Source organism: Anabrus simplex, chromosome 3, assembly GCF_040414725.1.
Source record: "Anabrus simplex isolate iqAnaSimp1 chromosome 3, ASM4041472v1, whole genome shotgun sequence".
Lineage (NCBI taxonomy): Eukaryota > Metazoa > Arthropoda > Insecta > Orthoptera > Tettigoniidae > Anabrus > Anabrus simplex.
Genome location: NC_090267.1, coordinates 147,803,047 through 147,827,709, shown reverse-complemented (window position 1 = coordinate 147,827,709; position 24,663 = coordinate 147,803,047). Strand labels below are relative to the sequence as shown.

Genomic DNA, 24,663 nt, shown 5'->3' with positions numbered 1-24,663 from the left:
AGTAATATGAAGTTTTGCCTACCTAATCGCTTCAAGACCACATGGATGTACCCTTGCTCTAAGCACTGGCACATCCTTGATTACATCATCACTCGACAATGTGATAAAAAGGACGTCCTTATCACCAGGACAGCTAGAAATGTCGATGATTGCTGGATGGATTACAAGCTATTATTCTCTTAACTTAGGGTCAGTCTTCGCCATAAACCACCCAGGCATTTTCAAACCATTGGTTTTAAGAAAAACATAAGACAACTAGTTTGATGACAACAACAAAGACATTTTGTGTGTCATCAATGCTAAACGAGAATCCCCTTCTTCAAGATCCATCTTCAGACGCAAAGAAAGCACATTTTCTTGAACTCAAGCGTAAAAGTCAGGGGCAATTAAGAGAGGTAAAGAACAACTAGTGGCAGCAGAAAACTCAGAAATTGCAAAGTATGTCTGATGCGCGAGACCCACGTAACTTCTATGCAGGAATAAAAGAGCCATATGGCCAACTCGCTACTCCTCCGGGACACTGAAAGCTGCTAATAATGCTACTACTATTATTGATAGGCAAGAAATTTTGGAGCGTTGGAAAGAACATTTCTCTTCTCTTCTCAATCGGAGTTCAAATGCTGCTGAAGACTTTCTCAATAAAGCGCCTCTACATCCCCAACAACCATAGATGGTTCTCCTACCAACATTCAAGGAATTCAATGCTGCTCTCAGTAAACTGAAACCTGGCAAGGATCCTGGCCCAGATAACATTCCTCTGGAATTGATTCAAAGTGGAGACCTACCTCTAGAGACCAGACTTCATACGCTTATCCTCTTAATATGGGAAACCTGCGAAATACCTGGTGACCTTAAAAATGCCACTATTGTTACTCTTGTTAGAATTTTTCTCAATCGCCTGCATATTATTTTCGAGAGGATTCTACCTGAGTCATAGTGCAGTTTTTGAATGTCCAGAGGCACAACAGATATGATCTTCTGTGCAAGGCACAGCAAGGAAAAATGCAGAGAGCAACAGACTCCTTTATACTTAGTGTTCTATGAACTGGAAAAGGCTTTCGACTCAGTCCTGAGACCAGCTATGTGGACAGTACTGAAACACTTTGTCTGTCCATAGCATTTTGAAGATCTGGTCATGGCTCTTCATGATAACACATCTGAGCAAATCATTCATCAAAATATTATCTCTGATCCATTTCCAATTACTCATGGATTGAAACAGGGACGTGTGCTTGCTCCAACACTCTTCGCTCTTTATCTAGGTGCCATGTTATATGGAACATCTACAGACAACGAAGGTGTAAAGGTCAGATATCACTTTGATGGGGGGACTGTTCAATCTGGCTAGACTTTGCTCCCAAAAGCTTACTAAGATTTCCTCTGTTACAGAATTACAATATGCAATATGCAGATCACACCTGATGAGCTGCAACAGTCCATCAGCTGTTTCAAAAGTGCCTGCGATTGTATTGATCTCTCCATTAATGTTCCAAAAACGAAAACCAAAGTACTTGCACAGCCTGCACCTGGGTAGAAACTCCCAGCTTTCAATATCTCCACTGTGGACACTCCACTGAAGCAAGGCAATCACTTTTCATATCTAGGAAGTATCCTCTCAATAAATGCTAACTGCTCACAAGATGTGGATAGTAGAATTAGTGCTGCCCACTCAGCATTTGGACGTTGATCCCGCCGTGTCTTCATGAATAAGGACCTTACAACGCATACCAAGATCATGGTTTACCATGCTGTTGTCATATCAACACTGCTTTATGGTTGTGAAACTTGGACTCCCTACTGTCAGGACGTCAAAAATCTAGAGTGCTTCTATCTGCAAAAACTTAGATCCATCTTTAACATCAAATGGAAGGACCATGCCACCAACCTTGCAGTTCTTGAGAAAGCGCATGCTATAAGCATTGAGTCTACCATCATTGGTCACCGTCTCAGATGGATAGGACACATCTGTCGCATGAGTGAAACCAGGCTTCCTCATAATCTCTTGTATAGTGAACTCTGCTCTGGCACAAGACTTCATGGAGCCCCTTTGAAACGTTTCAAGGATCAGCTAACGCATACTGTGAAAAGAGCTGGAATTAACAATCAATTCTGGGATATGCTTGCTGAGAATCATACACTCTGGTGCCATACTATTTTTACATCAGTTACGGTGTTTGAAGAGGAATGATGACTATGTGAAGAGGATAAACAAGCACAAAAGCTCCATCAAGCTCAGTCCCGCCTTCCCCCAGCTATTCCATGTGATCTGTGTGGTTGCATGTTTCATGCCAAGACTGGGCTACTAAGTCATATGAAACATATTCACGAAGCATTAAGAATGTGAAAATGTAAACTGCTGAAGTATATGTTTACTCGGATACGAGTTGCAGCCGCCTCCGCCAACGATGAAATGGTCCTTACTTTTCTTTTACTTTCTTTTAGCAGACACAAAGTTTGCTCTTCAGATCTTGTAACACCACACTGTTCAATCAACCGTGTTTTCAAGGTATAGCATGATTATTTGCATCTCCTTATTAACAGGTTTCTGCAATTTCTGCTTTGCTCACCTGTGTCCATTGGCCATCAATTGCCTGTGTGTAAACAGTTCTGGCAACAGCAGAAGGTATCACTCTGAGCAAGATAAAGACCATGCCAGTAACAATCGTCTTCCCTAACTTTGTAACTAGCAAATGTACCCGTGTTTTGCTACGTTATTTTACATCGTATACAGATTTCCACGTAAATTACTGTAGCCTACATGCGGTGAGTGAGATTTTATTAAATAGCATGTCTCTTAGCGTTAACAAAGAAATGTCATGGGTAGGACCCCATACGTTCTTTCCCACGTAAGGTGTGAGTTGTGGAGTTGTGATGATAATGGCAGGTTCACTTGCCTACTGCCATTCACAATCGAGTTCGGAAGTTTCATTATGATGGCAGGCTCCATTGCCTACTGCCTGTCACAATCGATTTGGGGAGTTTTCATTACAATGGTAGGCCGCCTTTACTACTTCTGGACACATTCCAGTTGCGGAGCTTTCATTATAACGGCAAAACTGAGTTAAACTGTTATCATCATAACGACAGGCCCCTCTTCCTAATGCCAGTCAGCTTACTGCCAGTTAAACTTGAATTGGTGAGTTTCGATTATAATACCAGGCCATTTTGCCTAATGCCAGTCACATTTACATGGGGTAAATTAGTTAATAATGCAGGGCACCCTTGCCTACTGCCAGACACAAATGGCTAGGGAGATTTAAACAAATTTGCATGCTGCCTTGCCTTCTGCTAGTCAAACTGAGAAGGAAATTATTCATTAAAATAGTAGGCCCTCCTTACTAATGCCAGTTACACAGGAGTTGGAGAAGGACCCCATTCCTACTGCCAGTCAAAGTAGATGTGGGGAGACTTGATTACAACAGGAGATGCCTTCCTGCTGACAGTCACTGTCAATTTGTAAAGTTTTAACATTAATGACAGCCACACCCTTTCTAGATTGCTACAAATTGACTTCAATGAATACTGTACACATCAATATACAAAGGTATATCCACGTTTAAATCATAGCAGACATTCATATACAGATTAAATGCTGCTTAATAGTACGTCATATTAACAGATTTGAAAAATCAAATGCCCCTTTTAGCACGTACATGGCAGATCCTATGACATTTTCTCCTATCTCCTCTATTTATGGGTAAGATTGAGTTAGAAAGTTTGAATGGGGAGAAATTTGGGTACATTTTTAACACTTTACATTATTTTTCGCATACTTATGTGGAAGCTAGAACCATGAAATTTGGCTCGAATATGGCCATCAGTCGTGTCAATGAGCATGCCAAATTCGATGAATCTATCTTTCCTATAAGTGTGTCAAACTATGAAATATAAGTGTAAAAATCACAAAATGTATGTACAATCGAGAAATACAGCCAAATCTAATGTATAAGAGGTACGACAAAAAGTCAAAGGACCTAACTTGTAGATCACTCCAAACTGAACCAAGACTGTGTCATCCATTTTGTAATAGGACCGTTTAGCCACCAAATACCTCGAAAGGAAAGTCTGCACCATCATTAAAATTGCCTCCATATTTTGATATTTTTCGGGGGTGATAAGTGAAAAATTTAAACATCTTGGAATTTTTCCATTGGTAACAGGCTAAAAGCTATAATTTTGCCCAATTTCAATTTTCTAGCTTGCCTGGCAGATTGCACTGCCATCTTGATTTGGGCGGGAGGGGGTAAAAATGAAGAATTTCCTGAAAATTTTTAAGCCCAGGAAACCTACAGGTCATCGCTTTGGATAAATATATACGATTGCGTTCTTAGCTGAGCCCAAAATAAGAAGCCCCCCCAGCACGCCCCCTCACAAGATTTTGAGGATTTTCGATTTTTCTAGGGATCCTGAGGTCATCACCTTCTCTGGTACCAAGTTGTAAAGTTTCTGAGATGCCTGAAAGTGCCTCATTAATTCACGTCTATTTTCATTTTTATACCTGTATAGGATAGGGGGCCCTATAACCAGACAATTCAGATGTTTTTGGATGTAGCACATCAGTGAATATTTCTACTGCTGAAATATATACAGTTTCATAATATTGATGCTTTAATGACACTAGTAGGATTAACATTTAGATAATCTTACATACTTACAAGAAAATAATATTTGAAGAATTAATTGAAAACATCCGAAAATAGGAACAGATGGTCTTAAATACGGACACCACTGAAACATAGTGTGCCATTTCCCGGACATCATATCTTTGCCAGTTCCGATGGTTTCTTTCCCCACTATTCAACTTAACACACACACGTACATTACTATTTACATTTCATATTATTTTCAATATATTTGTCGCACATAAAATCATGTCGTTCCCACACATACTTTGTGAAACCATATCTGGCACAGATCGCACTGAATCCATGATCTTATTCGTGCAGAAACATCACTGAAATAGTTAATCCCACGAAAGCACATAAACACGTATTGTCCTTGTCATTTTTTTTAATTTTTCAGGACGGGGTTGAGGTAGAGCCTCATTTCCCCTCTATCTTGGACACCCCTCTATAACTGAAGCTGGTCAGCCCTGAGGGTCATATCAAGTCTGTCCTGTTAGAAGTGCTAAATTGCCTGATAAGGGTTCAGTCGTCACGAACACAATACACAATGGGTTTAAAGAAATAGCTTTTGAGGGTGCGTTTTCCCTGTAACTGTATCTTCCTCATTCCACCTGGCATTCGAATAAGAAGCAAGTGAGAGAAGTCGTGTTGTTGCGGGGAAAGGAGTGCGAGAGGTAAGTACGCTGCCACACATGTGCCTATCTCAAGTCTCAAGGCCTGACATAAAACACCTGTTCCGTCCATGGTGACTCTTGTGAATTGAGGTGTTGTGAAGTTTCAAAGTGGTAGTACAACACGATTAATGTTTGTAATGAGTACAGTATCTGTTTTTTTTTTTTTTTTTTGCTTTATGTCACACCAACACAGATAGGTCTTATGGCGACGATGGGATAGGAAAGTCCTAGGAATGGGAAGGAAGCGGGTGTGGCCTTCACTAAGGTACAGCCCCAGTATTTGTCTGGTGTGAAAATGGTAAACCACGGAAAACCCTCTTCATGGCTGCCGACAGTGGGGTTCGAACCCACTATCTCCTGGATGCAAGCTCAGCCCCTAACCTCTGTTACTCCTGCCATATCTACAAGTTGCCACGACTTCCCATCAGATGCAGATAGTATCTTGTGTTTACTGTATACTTTCTTCATCTCAGAATGTATCTACAGCACTGCTGTACTGATATGTGAAGAAAAAGTCAGACCCCTTTATCTTGGGCACCCCTCTAAGTTGAATTGATAGTCTGAGAACCAAAGTTATCAAACATAAAAGAGTAATTACATTTAATAATTATGTCTTTATATATGTTGGTGGTCTCTTTAACTTGTACAATTAACCAGCTTAGAATATATCATTGGTATTGTAACGGGTTGGCGGGGTAGATAAATAAATGAGTACAGCACCTGGTAGCAACCTATTTCTAAGATTTATTAACTAAGCACTACCACTACAGATTTACACACACACAGAGACAATAGCCGAGCTTACAAGTTACACAAGTACACTTACACACTTACGGTTCGCACGCTCTCTCTCTTTAGTTTCTCTTGGGTTCCATCTACAATGACACACACACACACACATAGTCATCGATTATTTACAGTACACTCTCTCAGCCACTCAGTCACACTCGTTAGCGCTGTCACGGTCGTCAGCCTCGCAGGTCGGGATAGTATTCGCTCTTCACTCAACCCGTTGAACTCCGCAGTCTTCCACGTCGGCACCCAGTGCTCTCTTCGCGCTACTCCAGAACACCCAAGGTTCTTCTCCCGTAGCCGGTCCCAAGAGATACACACGCACGACGTCAACGAGACAGGAACGAGTCCTCCGCTCCCACAGGCAGATACTCCATTTAGGCTGACACCTCAGCCTGACTGCGCTCACTCCTCACCCTCACACTCTGAACAATTCTCACTGACTAACTCTGTAGGCAACTAACTGCTCTTTTATACCTGCGCCAGCCCTTCTGGAATAGTCCGGATGTTCGATGGATCGAGGGACCTCGCGAAATAGAAGACTCCAGATTAGTCTTCCAGTCGTTTCCGTAGTTTGCTGCGGTGCGACCGCAGATAGAAGTGAGAAGGGCCGGCCCAGCGCTTGAGTGTTGCTCGTGGATTGGCGCGCTCGAGCGTAAGGGGGGTGGGGCGATGGGTGACGGCCCCGGCGCGTAGCGAGTTAGCATGGCAGACTCGACAACCATTACAGTATGTACTGGTGTCTGGAATTGGGAACAATCAAGCATCCGGAAATAAGAACAAGTCCGTCCATTATTCAAATTTTATGCCATGATCACACGTGCTGTGACCTACATATTACACCCACACATTGCCTTTCATCTTCAATACTATAATTCTTTTACTCACAGGTTGTACATCTCAATTTAAGTGAAAGATCAGAATAAATATACAGTCAAGGAAAAGTATAGGTGAGAGAAGACGTGTTGTTGCGGGGAAAGGAGTGCGAGAGGTAAGTACGCTGCCACACATGTGCCTTACCATATTTCATTTGATATTGTCTGGAGCTAGAACTGACGAGTTCTGCCATTCACTACTGTTTTACTCTACTGCAAGAAGATGCTGCCATCTAGTTAACTGTTTCAAAAACACATCTGACACTTATTTCAAATGTAAACCACACAGACGTTACGAGTGTCAGGAAATAGGATCTGTCCGGGTATTGGACCCCCAACCCTATATAGATCGCTCCAAGCCAACTTGCTTTTATATACAGAGATTTTCTTTTTTCTAGTGGTTAAAGTTGCATTACACATCAAAGGTTTTCGGCGACACAAGGATGGGAAAGGGCTAGAATTGAGAGAGTAGCGTCTGTAGCCTTAATTAAGGTATAGCTCGAGCATTTCCTGGTGTGAAAATGGGAAACCATGGAAAACCATCTTCAGGGCTGCCAAATGTGGGATTTCAACCCACCATCTCCCGAATTCAAGCTCACAGCTATGCAACCTTAACTGCATGGCCAACACTCTTGGTCAATAATTAATTACACACCATATTATCGTTGGATAACTTCAGTTGTAACATGACTGAGAAAGGAAATTCCCAAATCCTCTGTTGCCATCGAGCAATCTGTATCATACAATGCAATAGTGCAGGTGAACACCTTGTAGATCTTGGATTTGAAATAATTTTTAAGGGACCTTACATTAAGAATTGATGACATACCTTCAGAATTACTGACTGCTTTAGGAGAAACCACCATGGCAAGATTATTCCATTTAGTGTGTATAATGTATGATACAGAAGTGCTATCTGATTTTAGGCAGAATGTTGTTATATCTATTCCTAAAAAGGCAGGTACTGACAGGTTTGAAAGCTACCTCACCATTAGTTTAGTATCTCATGCCTGCAAAATTTTAACATGTGTTATTTACAGAAGATTGGAAAGACAAGTTGAAACTGAGTCGGATGCCTGCAACCTTGATGAGTCTTTCTTAGTGAGGGTGCAGGTTTCAATACCATAGGTTAAGATTGGTATGAAGTACTGATTGAACATCACCAGCTTTGATTTTGTTGGTACTTTGGGATCCCAGAGGAGTGTTTGTACTTGCTGGTAAAAGTGAGAACTCTTCTGTACTCTATTTGCCACCTCCTCTGTGGCTAGTGTATCTCGAGATATTACATTGCCGAGGTATGTAAAGCTTTCCACACCTTCTAGTGGATGGTTTCGTAGCATGATGTTCGCTGGTCATCCCTCTCTGTTTATTGCCATCACTACTGTTTTGAGTTCGCTTATCTTGAGATTGAACTCCTGGAACTTAACCTTTCATTCATTGAGTCTCGACTGTACTTGTTCCTCAGTTTCTCCCCAGATCATAACATCATCAGCAAAGGCCACTGCATTTAGTTCACCAGAGGTTTTCTTGATGTTCTTCATTATATCATCCATGATGGTGATAAACAATAATGGGGATAGTGCACTCCCTTGCTGGACTTCACTTTCGGTCTTGAACCAGGATGTATGTTCATCACCCAATCGCACACAGCTGGTACAGTTCTCATACAGTATCTTAACTTTCCTCACCAGTCCCTCTGGCACATTCCTTTTTCTCACGCATTCACATATCTTCTCTCTTGCAATGCTGTCATATGCCTTCTCAATGTCAAGGAAAACCATAAACATGTCTTTGCCTTTTTCCCAATGTTTTTCTATTAACATGTGGACGCTGAAGATTAGGTCTGTTGTGGACCTGTTAGGCCTGAAGCCATACCTGTTCCTTTTCAAACTGTGGCTCTAAGATGACTCGCGATCTGCTCTCTAAGATTTTCTCAAGAATCTTAAGCCCATGAGAAAGGAGTGTTATTCCCCGGTAGTTGAAGCATTTTCGGCGATTTCCTTTCTTAAACAGGGGGATAATGACACCCTTGCTCCAATCAGTAGGTATCTTGCTATCTTTCCAAACTGCATTGAGCACTCTGCGTAACCACTGTAAACCCTGGACTCCTGCTGTTTTAATCATGTCCGTGCTGACTTCATTGATTCCTGGGGATTTCCCTTGCAGCATCTTCTTAAGGGCTGCTTCTGTTTCTACCCATGTAATGGGAAGTACCTCTGTGCAGGTTTCAATAGCTGGTTCTTTTGTTCTCTGATCTGCTTCTGTCCTGTTCAATAGGTGATCAAAATGATTCCTCAGAACCTCTCTGATGCCCTCTTCTTTCCTGGCCAAGTTTCCATCAGGATCTTCAATTACTTTGATGGTTTCAAGTGAATTCCTTTTGTTTTTGATCACTCTGAACAATAGTTTCATATTGCCTCTGCAGTCTTCCTTCACTTTTGGAGTAAATTTCTCCCAGCACTTTATCTTCTCCTCTTCCACTAAACTCTCAGTTTCTTATCCCGGTAAACTTGTTCGAGGTCTCTGATCTTTCCCTCGTCCCTTACCTGTTCTGGCTTGGATTTCTCTCTCTCTCATTCTTTTTGTACCATGTTCCTTTCCTTTATTGAGGATCTTACTCTCTCATTCCACTAGGGTGTCTCTTTTTCCCTTACTCTTGCACTTGTCTTCCTGCAAACCTCTATTGCTTCTTTTATCAAGGTGTTTTTAATTCTTGTCCACCCTACCTTACCACTCTCCACTTCTTCAGTAGGCAGTTGTCCTCTTATACAGTACTCAAAGTTGGTCCTTTTTCCAATCTGTTGTAGTTCCCACATCTTAAACTTAGGTAATTTCCTGGATGTTATCTTTGGTACATTAATGTCTTTCAGATCTGCTACTAATAACTGGTGGTCGCTATTGAGGTTCTCACTTAGAATCACCTTGACATCAGTCACAAGTCTACTTCTTTCTTTATCTGTGATGACATAGTCAATGACCGTCTTGCTCTTTTCATCCCAGCTGTAACAGGTAATTTTGTGATTGACTCTTTTGTTGAACCAACTGCTTTTTACTACCAAACAGTTTCTTATCCAGAAGTCTAGGAGATGTTCGCCTTTTGAATTCCTTCTCCCATAGCCATGTGGTCCCATCACCTTCTCATAGCCATTCCTGTCTGTCCTGAGCTGTGCATTGAGGTCCCCGATGATGATTGCCCTCCCTTCACTGATGATCTCTTCTAGGTCTTTGAGAAACTTCAATCAATACTGATCTGCATTTAGGGCAGTCGCCCAGGTGGCAGATTCCCTATCTGTTGCTTTCCTAGCCTTTTCCGAAATGATTTCAAAGAAATTGGAAATTTATTGAACATCTCCCTTGGTAAGTTATTCCAATCCTTAACTCCCCTTCCTATAAATGAATATTTGCCCCAGTTTGTCCTCTTGAATTCCAACTTTATCTTCATATTGTGATCTTTCCTACTTTTATAAATGCCATTCAAACCTATTCGTCTACTAATGTCATTCCACGCCATCTCTCCGCTGACAGCTCGGAACATACCACTTAGTCGAGCAGCTCTTCTTCTTTCTCTCAATTCTTCCCAACCCAAACATTGCAACATTTTTGTAACGCTACTCTTTTGTCGGAAATCACCCAGAACAAATCGAGCTGCTTTTCATCTTGATTGCAACCTATCTGAGGGGCATACACTTGCACCACTGTCAGCTTCTCTTTCCCAAGGTGAACTGTTGCCTTTACTATCCTCTCATTGATGTTCTCAATCTCTGTAATACCATCTGACTCTTTAGAGAATATCAATCCTACTCCATTTCCCATGTCTCTGTTGTTACCATTCCAGTACAGGGTATAGTTTTTCCTCAACTCTTTCTTCCCTTTACCTTTCCATTTAGGTTCACTCAGTCCTAGGATTGATATTTTCCTTCTCTCCATGATATATCCACTAACTCTTCACATTTCCCAGTCAAACTCAGTACATTGATTGTTCCTATTCAAGTGTGTTGTCTTCTCCGGGGTTGTTGCACAATCGCAAGGCTTAGCCTATCATCAGGCTGTAAGTCATCATACCTGGCGTGGGTCTGCGCGTGCTGTTGTCTACTCCGAGTTCTTAGTTTGCATCCGAGGCTTGTATAAGTGTTGAAAGCAATTGCAGTTACTCTCCAACTGACTTGTCAGGCCTCACGTTAGAGAAGATCTTCTGTCAGAGTTATCTCCCTTAGCCTTTAGCAGTCTCCTGCCACATCTGCCAGGCAGCAGCTTCCAGTTGAATTTATGTGTCATTTCCTACACAATGGCCCCCTAGGGGTGAACTCCTCTGCCCATAGCCATTGGTTCTCCCTTAGTTTGTCAGTTTGGTAACAGCTGCCCAACCCTTGGCCAGACAGTCACAGGTAGCAGGATGTACTTGACCTGTGTAATAATAATTAAAAATAAATAGGTCCAGGAGATAATTGGTAGTTTGAGTAAACCACTGAGGAAGAGGACACTAAGGTCCTCAAAACATATACGGTATATTATGAGATAATAAATAAGTAACTTTAAGTATTGACAAGGCTGATTTCAAATATAACTAAATTTATTGGAGTACTGATTGTAGTCAATATGGACTAATATAAAATCAAACCACTATGGTTAAGTTAATAAACTCGGTGCAAACTGTGTTACAAAGTGGATTTGGCCCTGTTTTATGGCCAGATGTTATTGCTGATGCTAACCGTATGTGAAGGGATGTAATCACTATTGCATGTTCCTGTGGTGGTTGGCAGTGTGGTGTGTTGTGCGAGTATGAAGTGGAGAGTGTTGGGACAAACACCCAGCCCTTGAGTCATAAGAATTAATCAAACGTGATTAAAATCCCCAACCTGGCTGCGAATCAAACCCAGAACCCTCTGAACTGAAGGCCTCAATGCTGACTGTTCAGCCAAGGAGTCCACCATACAGCTGAGTATTGTGCAAGGAAAAGTTTAACTTATGATCTAGATTAAGTTATTAACAATTGAAAATAAAATCAACACTATAAATCATTAATATGAAGTTAGGTACCAGTAAGAGAATAAGAAAACATAAAAGGATGAAACAATTATGAACCTCTACTAACCTATACAGCTGGATCGTGGACTACAACAAAACAAGAGGAGAGTAGAATACAGGCAGTGGCGATGAAATTCCTAAGAGGCATCGAGGGCAAGACCAGAAAGGATAGAATTAGAAATGAAGAGATAAGGAAAAAACGGACAGGAATCGTGAAACTTCAAGACGGGATAGAAACAACAAAGCTAAAGTGGTATGGACGTATGATGAGAATGGGAGAAGAGAGAGTGCAAAAAAAAGCTTTTTCAGAGAAGTTAACAGGAAAGAGACCACAAGGAAGACCCAGAAAGAAGTGGACAGATTCAGTGTGGGAGTGCATAGAGAAGAGGGGAAGAAAACCAGAAGATGTACATAAAAAAGGAGAAGAGTGGTGGAGAGACAGGCAGCGATGGAGGTCCTTGATTCACAACCTAACCCGGGAAGCTGGAAACTGGAAATTAAGATGATGATGATGAAAAGCATGAACACAATGACATCCTATGTGGGCAGAGGTAGCAACAGAAAGGAGAGATAAAGACATGAGTACTGAAAACATAAAAGGATAAGAATAAACCCCACATTTTAAACATACTACTGCACTCGTGTGGAAGTAATTTGCTCTGGTTTATCCAGATTTATTTCTTCTCATACCCTGACTAGCTTGGGGGAGCCTGTCAACCCCCAGAGGGCGTGTCCCCAGGTGGCAGATAGAGGGCCTACAGAAATGTGGGCTGGTGAAGATACCTCGGAAATGAACTCGCAGACCAACAGGCAGCCCTACACCTGGGGGCTTTATACTACTGGGATACCCTCTCTCCAGGGGTCATTAATATGGAGGGCCTCAGCTCAGGGTTATGAGCGAAGTCCACAATGGTAGCAATGGTGGAGAAGCTGGAATTCAGAACAGTGCAGCTGGCGGAAGTGGCATCCTAGTATTCAGGATTAGTAAGAGTAAAAGGTATTTGTCCATAACTCTAGGCATATCAGAGTTAGCATCTGTTCTCCATGTTAGGAGCGGTTACGAAAGACGTCTGCTCTCCATGTTAGGGGCGGCCTAAATTCCTGCTGGAAGTAGCTCTAAAATGCCCGACACCAGGCTGTAGTGAAAAGCCAGTCGCTAGCTCTGTCTCAATCCATGAATCATGTCTACGTCAATTTTGTCAGATAATGCTAGGAGTCCCCCAGAAGGGACACGCATTGGACTTGCCTGACCGCCGTGACAAATGGACAAGGGCGGAACCAGCTAAAGAAGCTAGCTCAACGCAAACAACATTTACGCATCGCCATGCTCAACAATGACACACTTACTGAACGCAGTCGCGAACTAACAGCGATGCTGAAAGAACAGAAAGTGGACATTGCATGTGTGCAAGAAACACGTTGGAAAGGCCAGAAATCTTGTGACATCGGAGATAGCTATAAACTGATCTACCATGGTACATCCAACAGGAATGGTGTTGCCATCATCGTCTGCGCCAGCCTGCGAGATTCAATCAATCAATCAATCAATCAATCAATACTGATCTGCATTTTGGGCAGTTGCCCAGGTGGCAGATTCCCTATCTGTTGCTTTCCTAGCCTCTTCTTAAATGATTTCAATGACATTGGAAATTTATTGAATACCTTCCTTGGTAAGTTATTCCAATCCCTAACTCCCCTTCCTATAAACGAATATTTGCCCCAATTTGTCCTCTTGTATTCCAACTTTATCTTCATATTGTTATCTTTCCTAATTTTAAAGACGCCACTCAAACTCATTCGTCTACTAATGTAATTCCACGCCATTTCTCCGCTGACAGCTCGGAACATACCACTCAGTTGAGCAGCTTGTCTCCTTTCTGCCAGTTATTCCCAGCCCAAACTTTGCAACATTTTTGTAACGCCACTCTTTTACCGGAAATCACCCAGAACAAATCGAGCTGCTTTTCTTTGGATTTTTTCCAGTTCTTGAATCAAGTAATCCTGGTGAGGGTCCCATACACAGAAACCATACTCTAGTTGGGGTCTTACCAGAGACTTACAAGCCCTTTCCTTTACATCCTCACTACAACCCCTAAACATCCTCATAACCATGTGCAGAGATCTGTATCCTGAGGTTCAGTGCTATTCAGACCGCCTCATGTCAATTACTATCAACACTCTATCTTTACAAAGGAAAATTTAAGGTGTCCTCCTATTCAATACATAACTCCATCATTAGATGGAGTAATAAAAGACAAACATGTTTCGACTCGTTTGAGCCATCTTCAGTGAAAAAAGGGGTTAAAGTTATTTACATAATAGAAGCTAAAAATGTGCCAAAAACATAATAAAGGAAGAAATGAAAAAACAAAAGAGACATGACAGAAAATAAAAAACAATGCAATATATACATATCTCCATCAACATATGGAGCAACAAACAACACACTTGAGACATTCTCAGTGAAAAAAAGGTTAACATTTTTATATAATTGAAGCTAAAAAGTGTGTTAAAACCCACAGAGAAAAGAATGAAAACAAATGAGAAGACGGAAATGAAAAATAAGTGTTTCAGTGAGGTCCAAACATTTTTTTTGCGTGTGATATAATCAAACACGGGATGAAATCACTGGGTAAAAAATTCAGAATTTCTTGTAATGACACTATCTTCTCAACTCCGTGTCTTCTCTACACATGCACCACAATCTGACTGTGGTGACCTAGAAAAGGAACAGTTTTGGCAGGAGCTACAAGACAATGTTTCAGCGTGTCCTCAAGATGAGTTTCTACTTCTCTGTGGTGGGCATGTTGGTCACACCAAGGATGGTTATAGCTGCCATGGTGGTAATGGCTACAGTATCCAAAATGATGATGGTACTCAAATTTTGGATTTTGCCGAGGCAATTGACTTGGTTATTGGAAACAAATTTTTCAAAAACCACATCAACCACCTCATCACCTACATTAGTGGCGACTATAGCAGCCAAATTGACTTTATCCTTGTTCAACATTGTGATCTCAGACTAGTATTAGATGTGAAGGTCATACCATCTGACTGTGTAACCCCTCAACACAAGCTCCTCATGGCAGACTTAAGAATCTGTAAACATCATAGAAGTAGAGAGAAAAATGCCCCCCTGAAAAGATCAAGTGGTGGAAGCTTAAAGATCAAAAGGAGACCTTAGCAGGCAGTGTAAATTTTCCTCCCATCGACCCGAACGCAACTGACAACACATGGACCACATTCTGCAAATCCGTCAATGCAACCGCTGCAGCAACCTTGGGTACAACAAAACCTAGTTCCCACCGTATTGACAAGCAAATGTGATTATGGATGGCCCAAGTCCAAGAGAAGGTACATGAAAAGACGAGGGCATATAGAAAAGTAGGTTTCACAAAAGACTCCAGAGAACAGGGAAAGATATGTCATAGCCAAATGTGAGGCTAAGAAAGCCGTTGCTGAAGCTAGCGCAGTCACTATAATAAACTGTATGCAACACTGGATTCAAAGGAAGGAGAGAAAACTATCTTCCGGCTGGCCAAAGCTAGAACAAAGTCTGCACAGGATATTGAGTACTATGTGTGCATACAAGGCAAAGATGGTCAGCAATTACAAGACAAACAGGACATCCTCAAACGTTGGCAACAACACTTTGAAGAAGAGATTTCCAACACTGAATTCTCACATCCTCCTATTCCAGAAAGTAATGCAACAGCAGGTCCTATCTCATACATCACACCAGAGGAAGTCAGCAACGCCATCAGGAGTATGAAGAAGCAAACGCACCAGGACCCGATGATCTTCCGGCAGACTTCTGGAAATTGCAGGAATCAAAAGAAACCGCGACCACCTGGCTAACCAACTTTTTCAATGTCATAGTTAACTCTGGTTTTTTTCCCCCAGTGATTGGGCTAAAAGCATCACTGTGCCTAACTTTAAGCAAAAAGGTGACCCAGCAGAATGTGCAAATTACTGTCCAATTTGCCTCTTGTCATAAACATCGAAGATTTTTTAGAGAATCCTCGATAGACGACTGCGTGATATTGTCAGCATTAGTACCAACCAGTGCAGGATCACATCAAGGTGCTGGAACAACTGACGCCATCTTTGCTGCCAGAATGCTCATTGAAAAGCATCAAGAGAAACAACAACCACTACATATTGCCTTCCTTGATCTTGGAAAGGCTTTAGACTGCATTCCACATCGTGTTATCTGGTATGCACTTCGTGACCATAGTGTACCAGAAATGCTTGTCAACTGGATCAAGATGATTTACACGAACACCACAAGTCGTGTACATTGCACTGTCGGCATCTCAGAGAGCTTCCCAGTGAAAGTCGGTGTACATCAAGGCTCTGCATTTTCCCCATTGCTCTTTATTCTTGTCATGGACACAATTACATGGGACTTGCAGAGCAGTGTCCCCTGGACTCTTATACGCAAACGATGTTGCACTTGCTGATACCACCAGAAGAGGATTGCAGCGTCAAGTTGAAGATTGGAACAGCCGTCTCTCACAGTACGGTCTTACACTGAACTAAAAGAAGACCAAATACCTGGAAACCATCCCAAGCAGCAGCTCATTTCAAGTTGATGGAGAGACCTTAATGAAGACCGCAAGCTTTGGGTATCTAGGATCTCGCCTACAGACTGATGGTGGGATACGTGATGAAGTGCGAAGTAGGATAAAGGCAGCATGGATGAGATGGAGGGAAGTTACACGCGCACTCTGCGACAGAAGGATGTACATCTGAAGTCCAAAATATACGGCATGGTAGTACGTCCTGTTGTTTTCTACGGTGTTGAATGTCGACCAGCTGACAAAGCTACAGAGCGCTAACTACACACCATTGAAATGCGCATGCTCCAATGGTCAATGGGCATCACACTCCCGCATCATGTCAAAAACGACACCGTCTGCCAGTAAATGGGCACTGCACCCATCACTGAGAAGGCACAGGAAAAAAGTATCCAGTGGTATGGTCACGTCCTGCGTGCTGCACCTGGAACAGTTGCCAATTTCACCCACACCTTTGAAATTAATGGGTAACAACCATGCGGACGTCCAAAGCAGCGCTGGCATGACATAGTTAATGCCGATAGGAAGACTCTGGACTAAGGGGACTTATGAGTGAGTTTTCATGAAAATACGGCCAAAATACCGAATTTTGAAGAAAATTAGCGCCCAAACCTTATCTGAAAAAAAAAGAATGTTGAAATTTTTCCCATAGCGCCATTTTTAAAGCCCTGGTGGTGATTTAAAGATGTTTGCGCGTCATTATTAAATACCTAAGCACGGCACGCCTACCTGTCTCATGTACTGAAACACTTCGGATTTTGTTTCCCATATCATTGCTAACAAGTTACCATAAAATTCACTTGCGGAAATGGTCATGCAAGTGTCTTTTGACATCTAGGAACGGAAAATTCTCATACTTTACAATGATAGTCAAGTTATAACCTTTTATACATGGGAATGAAATAACCTGTCATAAAATATTGAAATAATTTCCTTTAGTTTCTTAGTTTCATATTCTTTATGCCATCCAATATACCTTTGTTATCAGTAATGAAGTAAATAGAAGAAACATGTAAATAAATGAGTTGCTTATTCAAATACTATAGTTACTTCTTACCAATCTTTGTTGACATTCGCTCCATGTGGGTTGTTTTTGGAATATTTGTTGGTGTATATTGATCTGTGACAAGGGTAATATAGTTTGGAGTGTGCCTAATTATTCCTGGTTTGATACTTCGCGGTATTAGTTGTGTGAAAACCAAGTTGTCATATGAAATTGTTGGGAAAATACTGCCTATTTACCAGAGATTGGCCTCAGATGCCTTGCTGGAGAGGTGCAAGAGAGGGAAAATTCAAAATGCTAATGAGAGTCTCCATAGCATTATTTGGCATAACTGCCCTAAAGAGGTCTTCGTTTCAAAGAAGAAGCTGGAATTAGCAGTTACAAAAGCACAGAGTGAATTTAACATGGGTTGTGTGAAAACATTAGAGGTGATGCATGACATTAGGCAAGAACCTATGACAATTTCTTCACTGAAGATCAGTGCGCAACGTGGCCAAAGCTGTCTTCATCAGGGCAGAAAAAGGAGCACCCCAGGAGGGAAAACTGCAAGGAAAGGGAGAAAACTGCAAAATGTGTCCTTAGAAGAAAGGCTGAAGAGATCTGAGGGCTATAGATATGGTACAGGGCAGTTCTGATATAAATAACTAACCACCCAACTTTATTTGCTGTTTTCTCATGAAGTGATTTTTGTTACAGGTATTATGATAAAAAAGCTCCCTGTATTGCAGTTTTCAAGTTATTTAGTTCAAAGTTGGTTTGGATATTTAAATATGTATGAAAATTATAATTAGCTCTTAATTTTTATGTCAGTGAAAAAATAACTGCATTATTTGTGGTTTCAAATATAAATAATTTCTGATTTTTGGGCAAAACATAAATGTAATCATTTTGATTCTCTCTCCTGATCCTCATATTAAAGGCACCATCAAATTCAAAAGCAATTTCTAATTATGCATCTATTTAGGATACGTTTACCAAGTATGAATGAAAATGAGTGAAAACTCCATTGCAAGGAACATTTTTTATGACCCAATCTTTTTATCATTTTTTTTTATTATTTCAAAAACTATTTGAGCAATCAAGTTAAAATTCAGAATGTATCCTAACTATAGGCATATCAACCTGTGGTTAAAATTTCAAAATGATCTGACCAGTAGTTTAAGATTTTCAAAACTCACTGTGCAAAATGGCGAACAGCGGACCCTGCACCAGCGGAAAAAACGCTAGGAAGAAGAAGACCTTTACTAGCTTGTTCCTGCTTCTCCGCTTCATTATGGGGATGATAAGATGCACACAAGAAAAATCAATATTTAGTCCAGTTTTCAACCAAATGCAAGGCAGATGGTCATTGTTACATTTTTCTCAAAACTGATGATATTGAGTGGACTGATGAAGAGCAAAGATCCAAAGTGTTTTCTGTTCCTGATTTTAATAGGGGCTATTTTAAATTTACAAAATAAGTCTTATTAGGTACTTAAGTACTTAACTAAAGTACAGGCTGACTGACTTTTAATCAGGTTTGTAACCTAATGTATTTTTGTTTGAATTTTTCTTAATTAAACTTAAGTAGGCCTTATCTACCTAATCTGTATCTTCTGTCCCTGACTACTTGAACTGATCAGCCAACTGAAGACACACCAACAGGAAGACTATCATACTCGCTCGCGAGTGATTGGCGATGATGATGATAATGATGAGGATGGGTAATTTAAGATTACAAAAACTTTAAAGCATGTTTCATTTGCATAATACACATCATACCCAAATTCACCCATCCATGGGGTGTAGTTAAACTGACAAGAAGAAGTCAATAGAATCATTCCAGGTCAGAGTGCTAACATAAGTTACTGTATCAAAACTCGAATGGAAAATATTATGGTGACAAGCTAAAAACTTAAAAAAAGAAAGCTATTTTTATAGCCAATTTACCCCAGCCTACCCAATCAAATTTAGCATTTAGATGTAGCAACCTTGCCATGGTTCATACCTGTACATATTCCTATTACTCACATCTAACAACTGAAATTATTGAACTCATTTAAGTAATTGTGGCTTGCTACTGAGTGAAATGGCCATGCACGCTAATGCGGTATGGCTATGAAGCCAAGCTCTGCATTCGGGAGATGAGTGGGTTTGAACTCCACCTTCAGCTGTCCTGAGAATGGTTTTCTGTGGTTTCCCATTTTCACTTTTAGGCAAATGTTAGGACAGTTCTTATTTATAAGCTACAGCTGATTCCTTCGACCTCCTTACCCAATTTCATTCACAATCATTTATTTCAAATTCATTAGCTCCTCAAATGAGGTTGGTCTTAGGAAGGGCACCCGGACATAAAAACATGCAATATAATTTCATCTCACCTCATCCCCGACCCTGTATCATGAAACGGGGCTAAGGGATAGACATAAAAATAAATGCATTGCTGTAGATAGGCTGGTAATTCTTATTGCTATCTAAATTCATTTTTGGCCTATATAGGCTAATGGATTCAATGATCCTTCAGGAACAGACATGACAACAATAATTTTATGGACAACCAGAATACTAATACAGAATGTTGATTGCTTTACATCCCTTCAATTGGTACAACCTTCAAAAGATCTTAGGTTGCCAGAATTCTGTTCTGCAAGAGTTCTTTAATAGATGTCAACAACAAAAAGTTATTGAATATCACCATTAAACAGGACTGAACCCACTATTTTGGGATCAGAAGTTCAATGTCTAACCTACTGCACCACTGACATTGATAGCACACAAAGAGCTGAGTTCATATGCTCAGTTATAATATATTTGAAAATACTCTCTCTAAGTACACACTCTCACTACTTGTCTACGAACTTTCCAAGAAGGCATTTTATATAGAGGATCTGAGATTGAAACTATTACTACAAGCAACACCAGAATTAGAGTATGAAGGAGTTGTATGAGAAGAATAAAAAAATATGGGAGGAATTTTATTCCACTGACGCAATGCTGAATCGCAAATGGACCCCATGTAGGGCACGATTTATGCCCACGTAGTGACGTGGCTTGCTGTGCACAGTGCTCACCAAAGGCCGTGCTACATCAATACTTGTCATGCACCTGGTACAGACCGTGTGTGAGAAAGATGTGCTGCTCCGCTCAAGGACACTAGTGAAATTCTGCACCACATCCCTCATGCACACTGTGCGCACTTTCTACTTTATTATATGCTCAGTTATTGCATTATTTCAATGCAAACTGAACGTGTTATTTTAAATGACTAAATTACACTAGAACTAAAAGATAAGGATTATACATTACAATATAATTTTACTCCTCTTTCTTCAGGAGAGACAAAAGAGGAGAGAAGAAAACTGGGAGTCTCCTGATATTCATGACACAACCACCCAACGAAGCAGACCAATAATAGGAGCGAGAAAAGGCGATAGCAAGATAAGGGCAGCAGTCAAACGCATGGTTATGTGTAGGACGACTGGAACCAAATACAACCAAGGAAGACATATGCGAATATCTCAAGGAATACGGCATAGATGGCAAGGTGTTCTGTGATACAGTTAGCAAGAGGACAACAGCATATAAAACTGGAATTCCGTACAAAGACCTAGAACGAGTGCATGACAGTTCATTCTGGCCCGCCCGTGTAGCATGCCGGCATTTTTGGAAACCTTTGAAATTTCGTAGTACACAGTAATGACAGGGTTAGAGCCATGACTTGGAATGTAGAGGGGTTGAAAGGTGCATTAAATCTAATCTCAAGTAACATACTAGAGGAATTGGGCATATGTGTATTAACAGAAACATTCATCAGGGAGGACTCGGTAATAAATGTACCAGGTTTCTACAACTATCATGTGTACGCCATAATCACTTCAAGGAAAGGGGATCGCTGTCAGGAGGGGTATCAGTACTCGTAAACCTAATCTAACCCCATGTAAACAACTGTTGAGAGATGAAAACCTATTGATTTTACAAACGAAAATTTTGGTGATCATGGCAGAATACTTCAGCCCTGAACGCACTGCAGTAGACATATTTGATACGCTTGGGAATGCGTTGAATATGATAAATGAAGAAGAAAAGGTGTTAATTACCGGTGACCTGAACTGTCCAGTAGATAAACACAGCTGGAAAACTGAAGAAGTTGTGGACTACCTGAGACACAGTGGATTTGTGCAGTTAAACAAGAAACAGGAATGGACATATGTAGGACCAAATGGTGGCAGCACAATAGATAAAATACTTTCAAGGGGACTCACAACATTGGGAAAAACAAAACTGGTCCTCAAAGAAGGCGCCGTTGTAAGAAAGCACTTACCAGTGAGCACAGACATCATCATGAAGAAAGAAGCACTTGACCCAAGAAAAGGAGTCAAAATGAGAAAGAATATAGACATAAACAAAGTGAAAGCAAAGACAAGCCAGATCGACCAGGTGAAGAAAATGATAGATGAAGGTGAAATAGATTCCGCAGCATTGTGGTTAGCAAATTGCTATGAAGAAGCGGCTCCTCTAAGCCTGTGGACAAGAAAGTCAAAAAATTGGTTTGACAAACAATGTTATGAGGCAAGGAGAAGCAGCTTAGAAATACTGAACAGAGCAAGAGAAAGAAGGAACATGGAAAACCTGGAAGAGTACCGGCAACAGATAGCTAAGTACAAAGAGCTCCTGAAGAGGAAAAAGATTCAGTACATGGATGAACAACAGAAAAGGATCATAGAAGAAGCTAAATTGGAAACCATACAAGGCTCTACGACCAGAAAAGAGCAATATACATTCTAATATCGACATGGAAATCACATCTCAACAAAACAATTGCATCGACAGACATGAGATCAACACTCAGGTGCCCACAACACAGAGAACCATCAGATGACATCGTTCAGGCCATCAACGAAGGAAGAAGCAATAGAACACCAGGACCAGATGGATTCAGAAATGAGCATCTACAAGAGACAGTGAGGGAAATGTAACCGGTGCGGAGTGCCTTATTGAACAAATGTCTTAAAACTGGAAGGGTCCCAACAGACTGGAGGAAGGCAACAATCCGAATGCGGTATAAGGGGAAAGGAGACGCAGATTACCCGAATGCCTACAGAGGGATCGCGTTGGAACAAACGGGTTTGAAATTCCTGACGAGGATCTTAACGAAGAGAGTGATGAATAAATTAGATCCACTGTTACCAGAGGAGCAATTTGGTTTCAGACGGAAAAGATCTACAACGATGGCACTGGAGAATTTACTTAATCACATTCGTCTTACCCTAGAAACGCCACGAGGCAAATTATTTGTGGCATTCATTGACTACTCCAAGGCATTTGATTGGGTAAACAGAAGATTAATCATAGATAAGCTGGAGAAGTTAATCGGAACATCTAATGTCACAACACTCATATCAAACCTGTTGGCTGAGAATTATATACAGGTGGACGACGGCATTGCGTTGTCTGACTGGATGCCACAGACTATAGGAGTTCTTCAAGGTGATCCACTCAGTCCTATATAATTTAACGCTTTCACCTCCGATGTAGTGTCAGAGATAAAGGAAAAGACCAACAATGAAAAGTACTTGTATGCTGATGACATGGCAATTGCGGTTGATGACATAACAGAACTACAACGTGCGATGAACTTGCTAGCGGACTGGGCAAACAGGAATGAAATGAAAATAAATGAGAAGACTAAACTAGTCATATTCAGGAAAGGAGGTAAACTAAAGAAAACAGACACATATCGTGTAATAACATCTGCCTTCGCACAGTTAACAGTTTCAGATACCTAGGGGTAACCTTGAGACCACATGCAGCAGTTTCAGAATCCATATAAGAGCTAGAATGATTGCAGCTCTGAAAGCGATGAATGACATTGAGAACATCACACAAATTGCAGTAGATACAGCCATGGTGATTTTTCGAGTAAAAGTGCTACCAGTGTTAACCTATGGGCTTGAGGTCATAGGGGAATTTCTGAGTGTGAAGCAATTAGAAATTCTGGAAAAGATAAAATCCAGATACCTGAAGCAAGTCCCGAGTGTATCAAAGACTACAAGATCTCGACTTGTATGTGAGCTTGCGAGAGGAACTTTCCTGATTGAGGACCTGAGATAAAATCTTGTTTTACCAGGAGGCGCAGCATATGATAATCTGTTGCATAAACTAAGATTTAAAAAAAGAGGGACATTTGGGAAGACTTCTATTCAACGGAGGGCATGACGGATCGGAAATGGATGGAAACGGGCTACCAACTGAGACACATAGTTATGAGATTGGCTGTTCACGGATTCCACTTCAAGATGTGTAAAAACAAAGTATTTCATGAACCGAACATAAACCTGTGTTGTAGGCTATGTGACCAAGTAGCCTATGTGAAGGATATCATATCCAGAAATGTTCCTTGAGGTCCTGTTCGATTAGTGAGGTTATCAAGGACTAACACTTATGCAGAGCGCGGTAGACGTCACGCTATCATATCTAATTGTGATCATCTATGCACATTGTGCACAATAAATTTTATTATTATTTATTCTAGCCTATAAGGCTACTCAATAATATTTTCTTGACCTATAGATTTGAAAAGAAAATTTAGGAACAAAGTAGGCTATACGATCAATCGTCATTATCGTTTATTAATCATTCAATGTCATCTATCAATTACTTACTATCTCAACTTGTGAATTTAAAAAAATAAATACAGATATAGACATTCATTCACAAATTTAATGACAGCCCACCAGTATGAAATATACTGATATCATTCTGCATACAGGTACAGTATTTACCTATTTTATTATTTCGACGGTAAAAGTAATCTTCAAACATAGCTGTTCCACCCAGAAGATAATAGTACAGTTGATAAGAAACTTCACATAGTAGATGTTTTAAATTTAACTTCATCTTTATGGTTAAACCTAGCACCAATAAAATAACAGCACATGTGAAAATTAAGATCATTTTTAAACACAAGTTTTGATGCCACGTCTGAGCTTTGTAAAATAGAACGGACACTTTCTTTTAGGATCACAATTTCAATTGTGTGCCACATTTGTAATCAAAGTGACACATCCCAAATACAAAGATTATCCTCATGTGCATCGTCCAGAGGACGTG

General features: G+C 40.7%; 1 protein-coding gene across 2 annotated transcripts in view; it reads right to left on the bottom strand.

Annotated features, from left to right (window-relative positions):
* LOC136866094 (dehydrogenase/reductase SDR family member on chromosome X) overlaps window positions 1-24,663 on the bottom strand; it is a 136,827-nt gene extending 112,164 nt beyond the window's left edge. For both annotated transcript variants that reach the window (XM_067142757.2, XM_067142758.2), the window contains exon 1: window positions 24,336-24,663. In XM_067142757.2, the coding sequence (XP_066998858.2) occupies window positions 24,336-24,507 (172 nt within the window). In that variant the 5' untranslated portion in view covers window positions 24,508-24,663. The remainder of the gene's footprint in view (window positions 1-24,335) is intronic.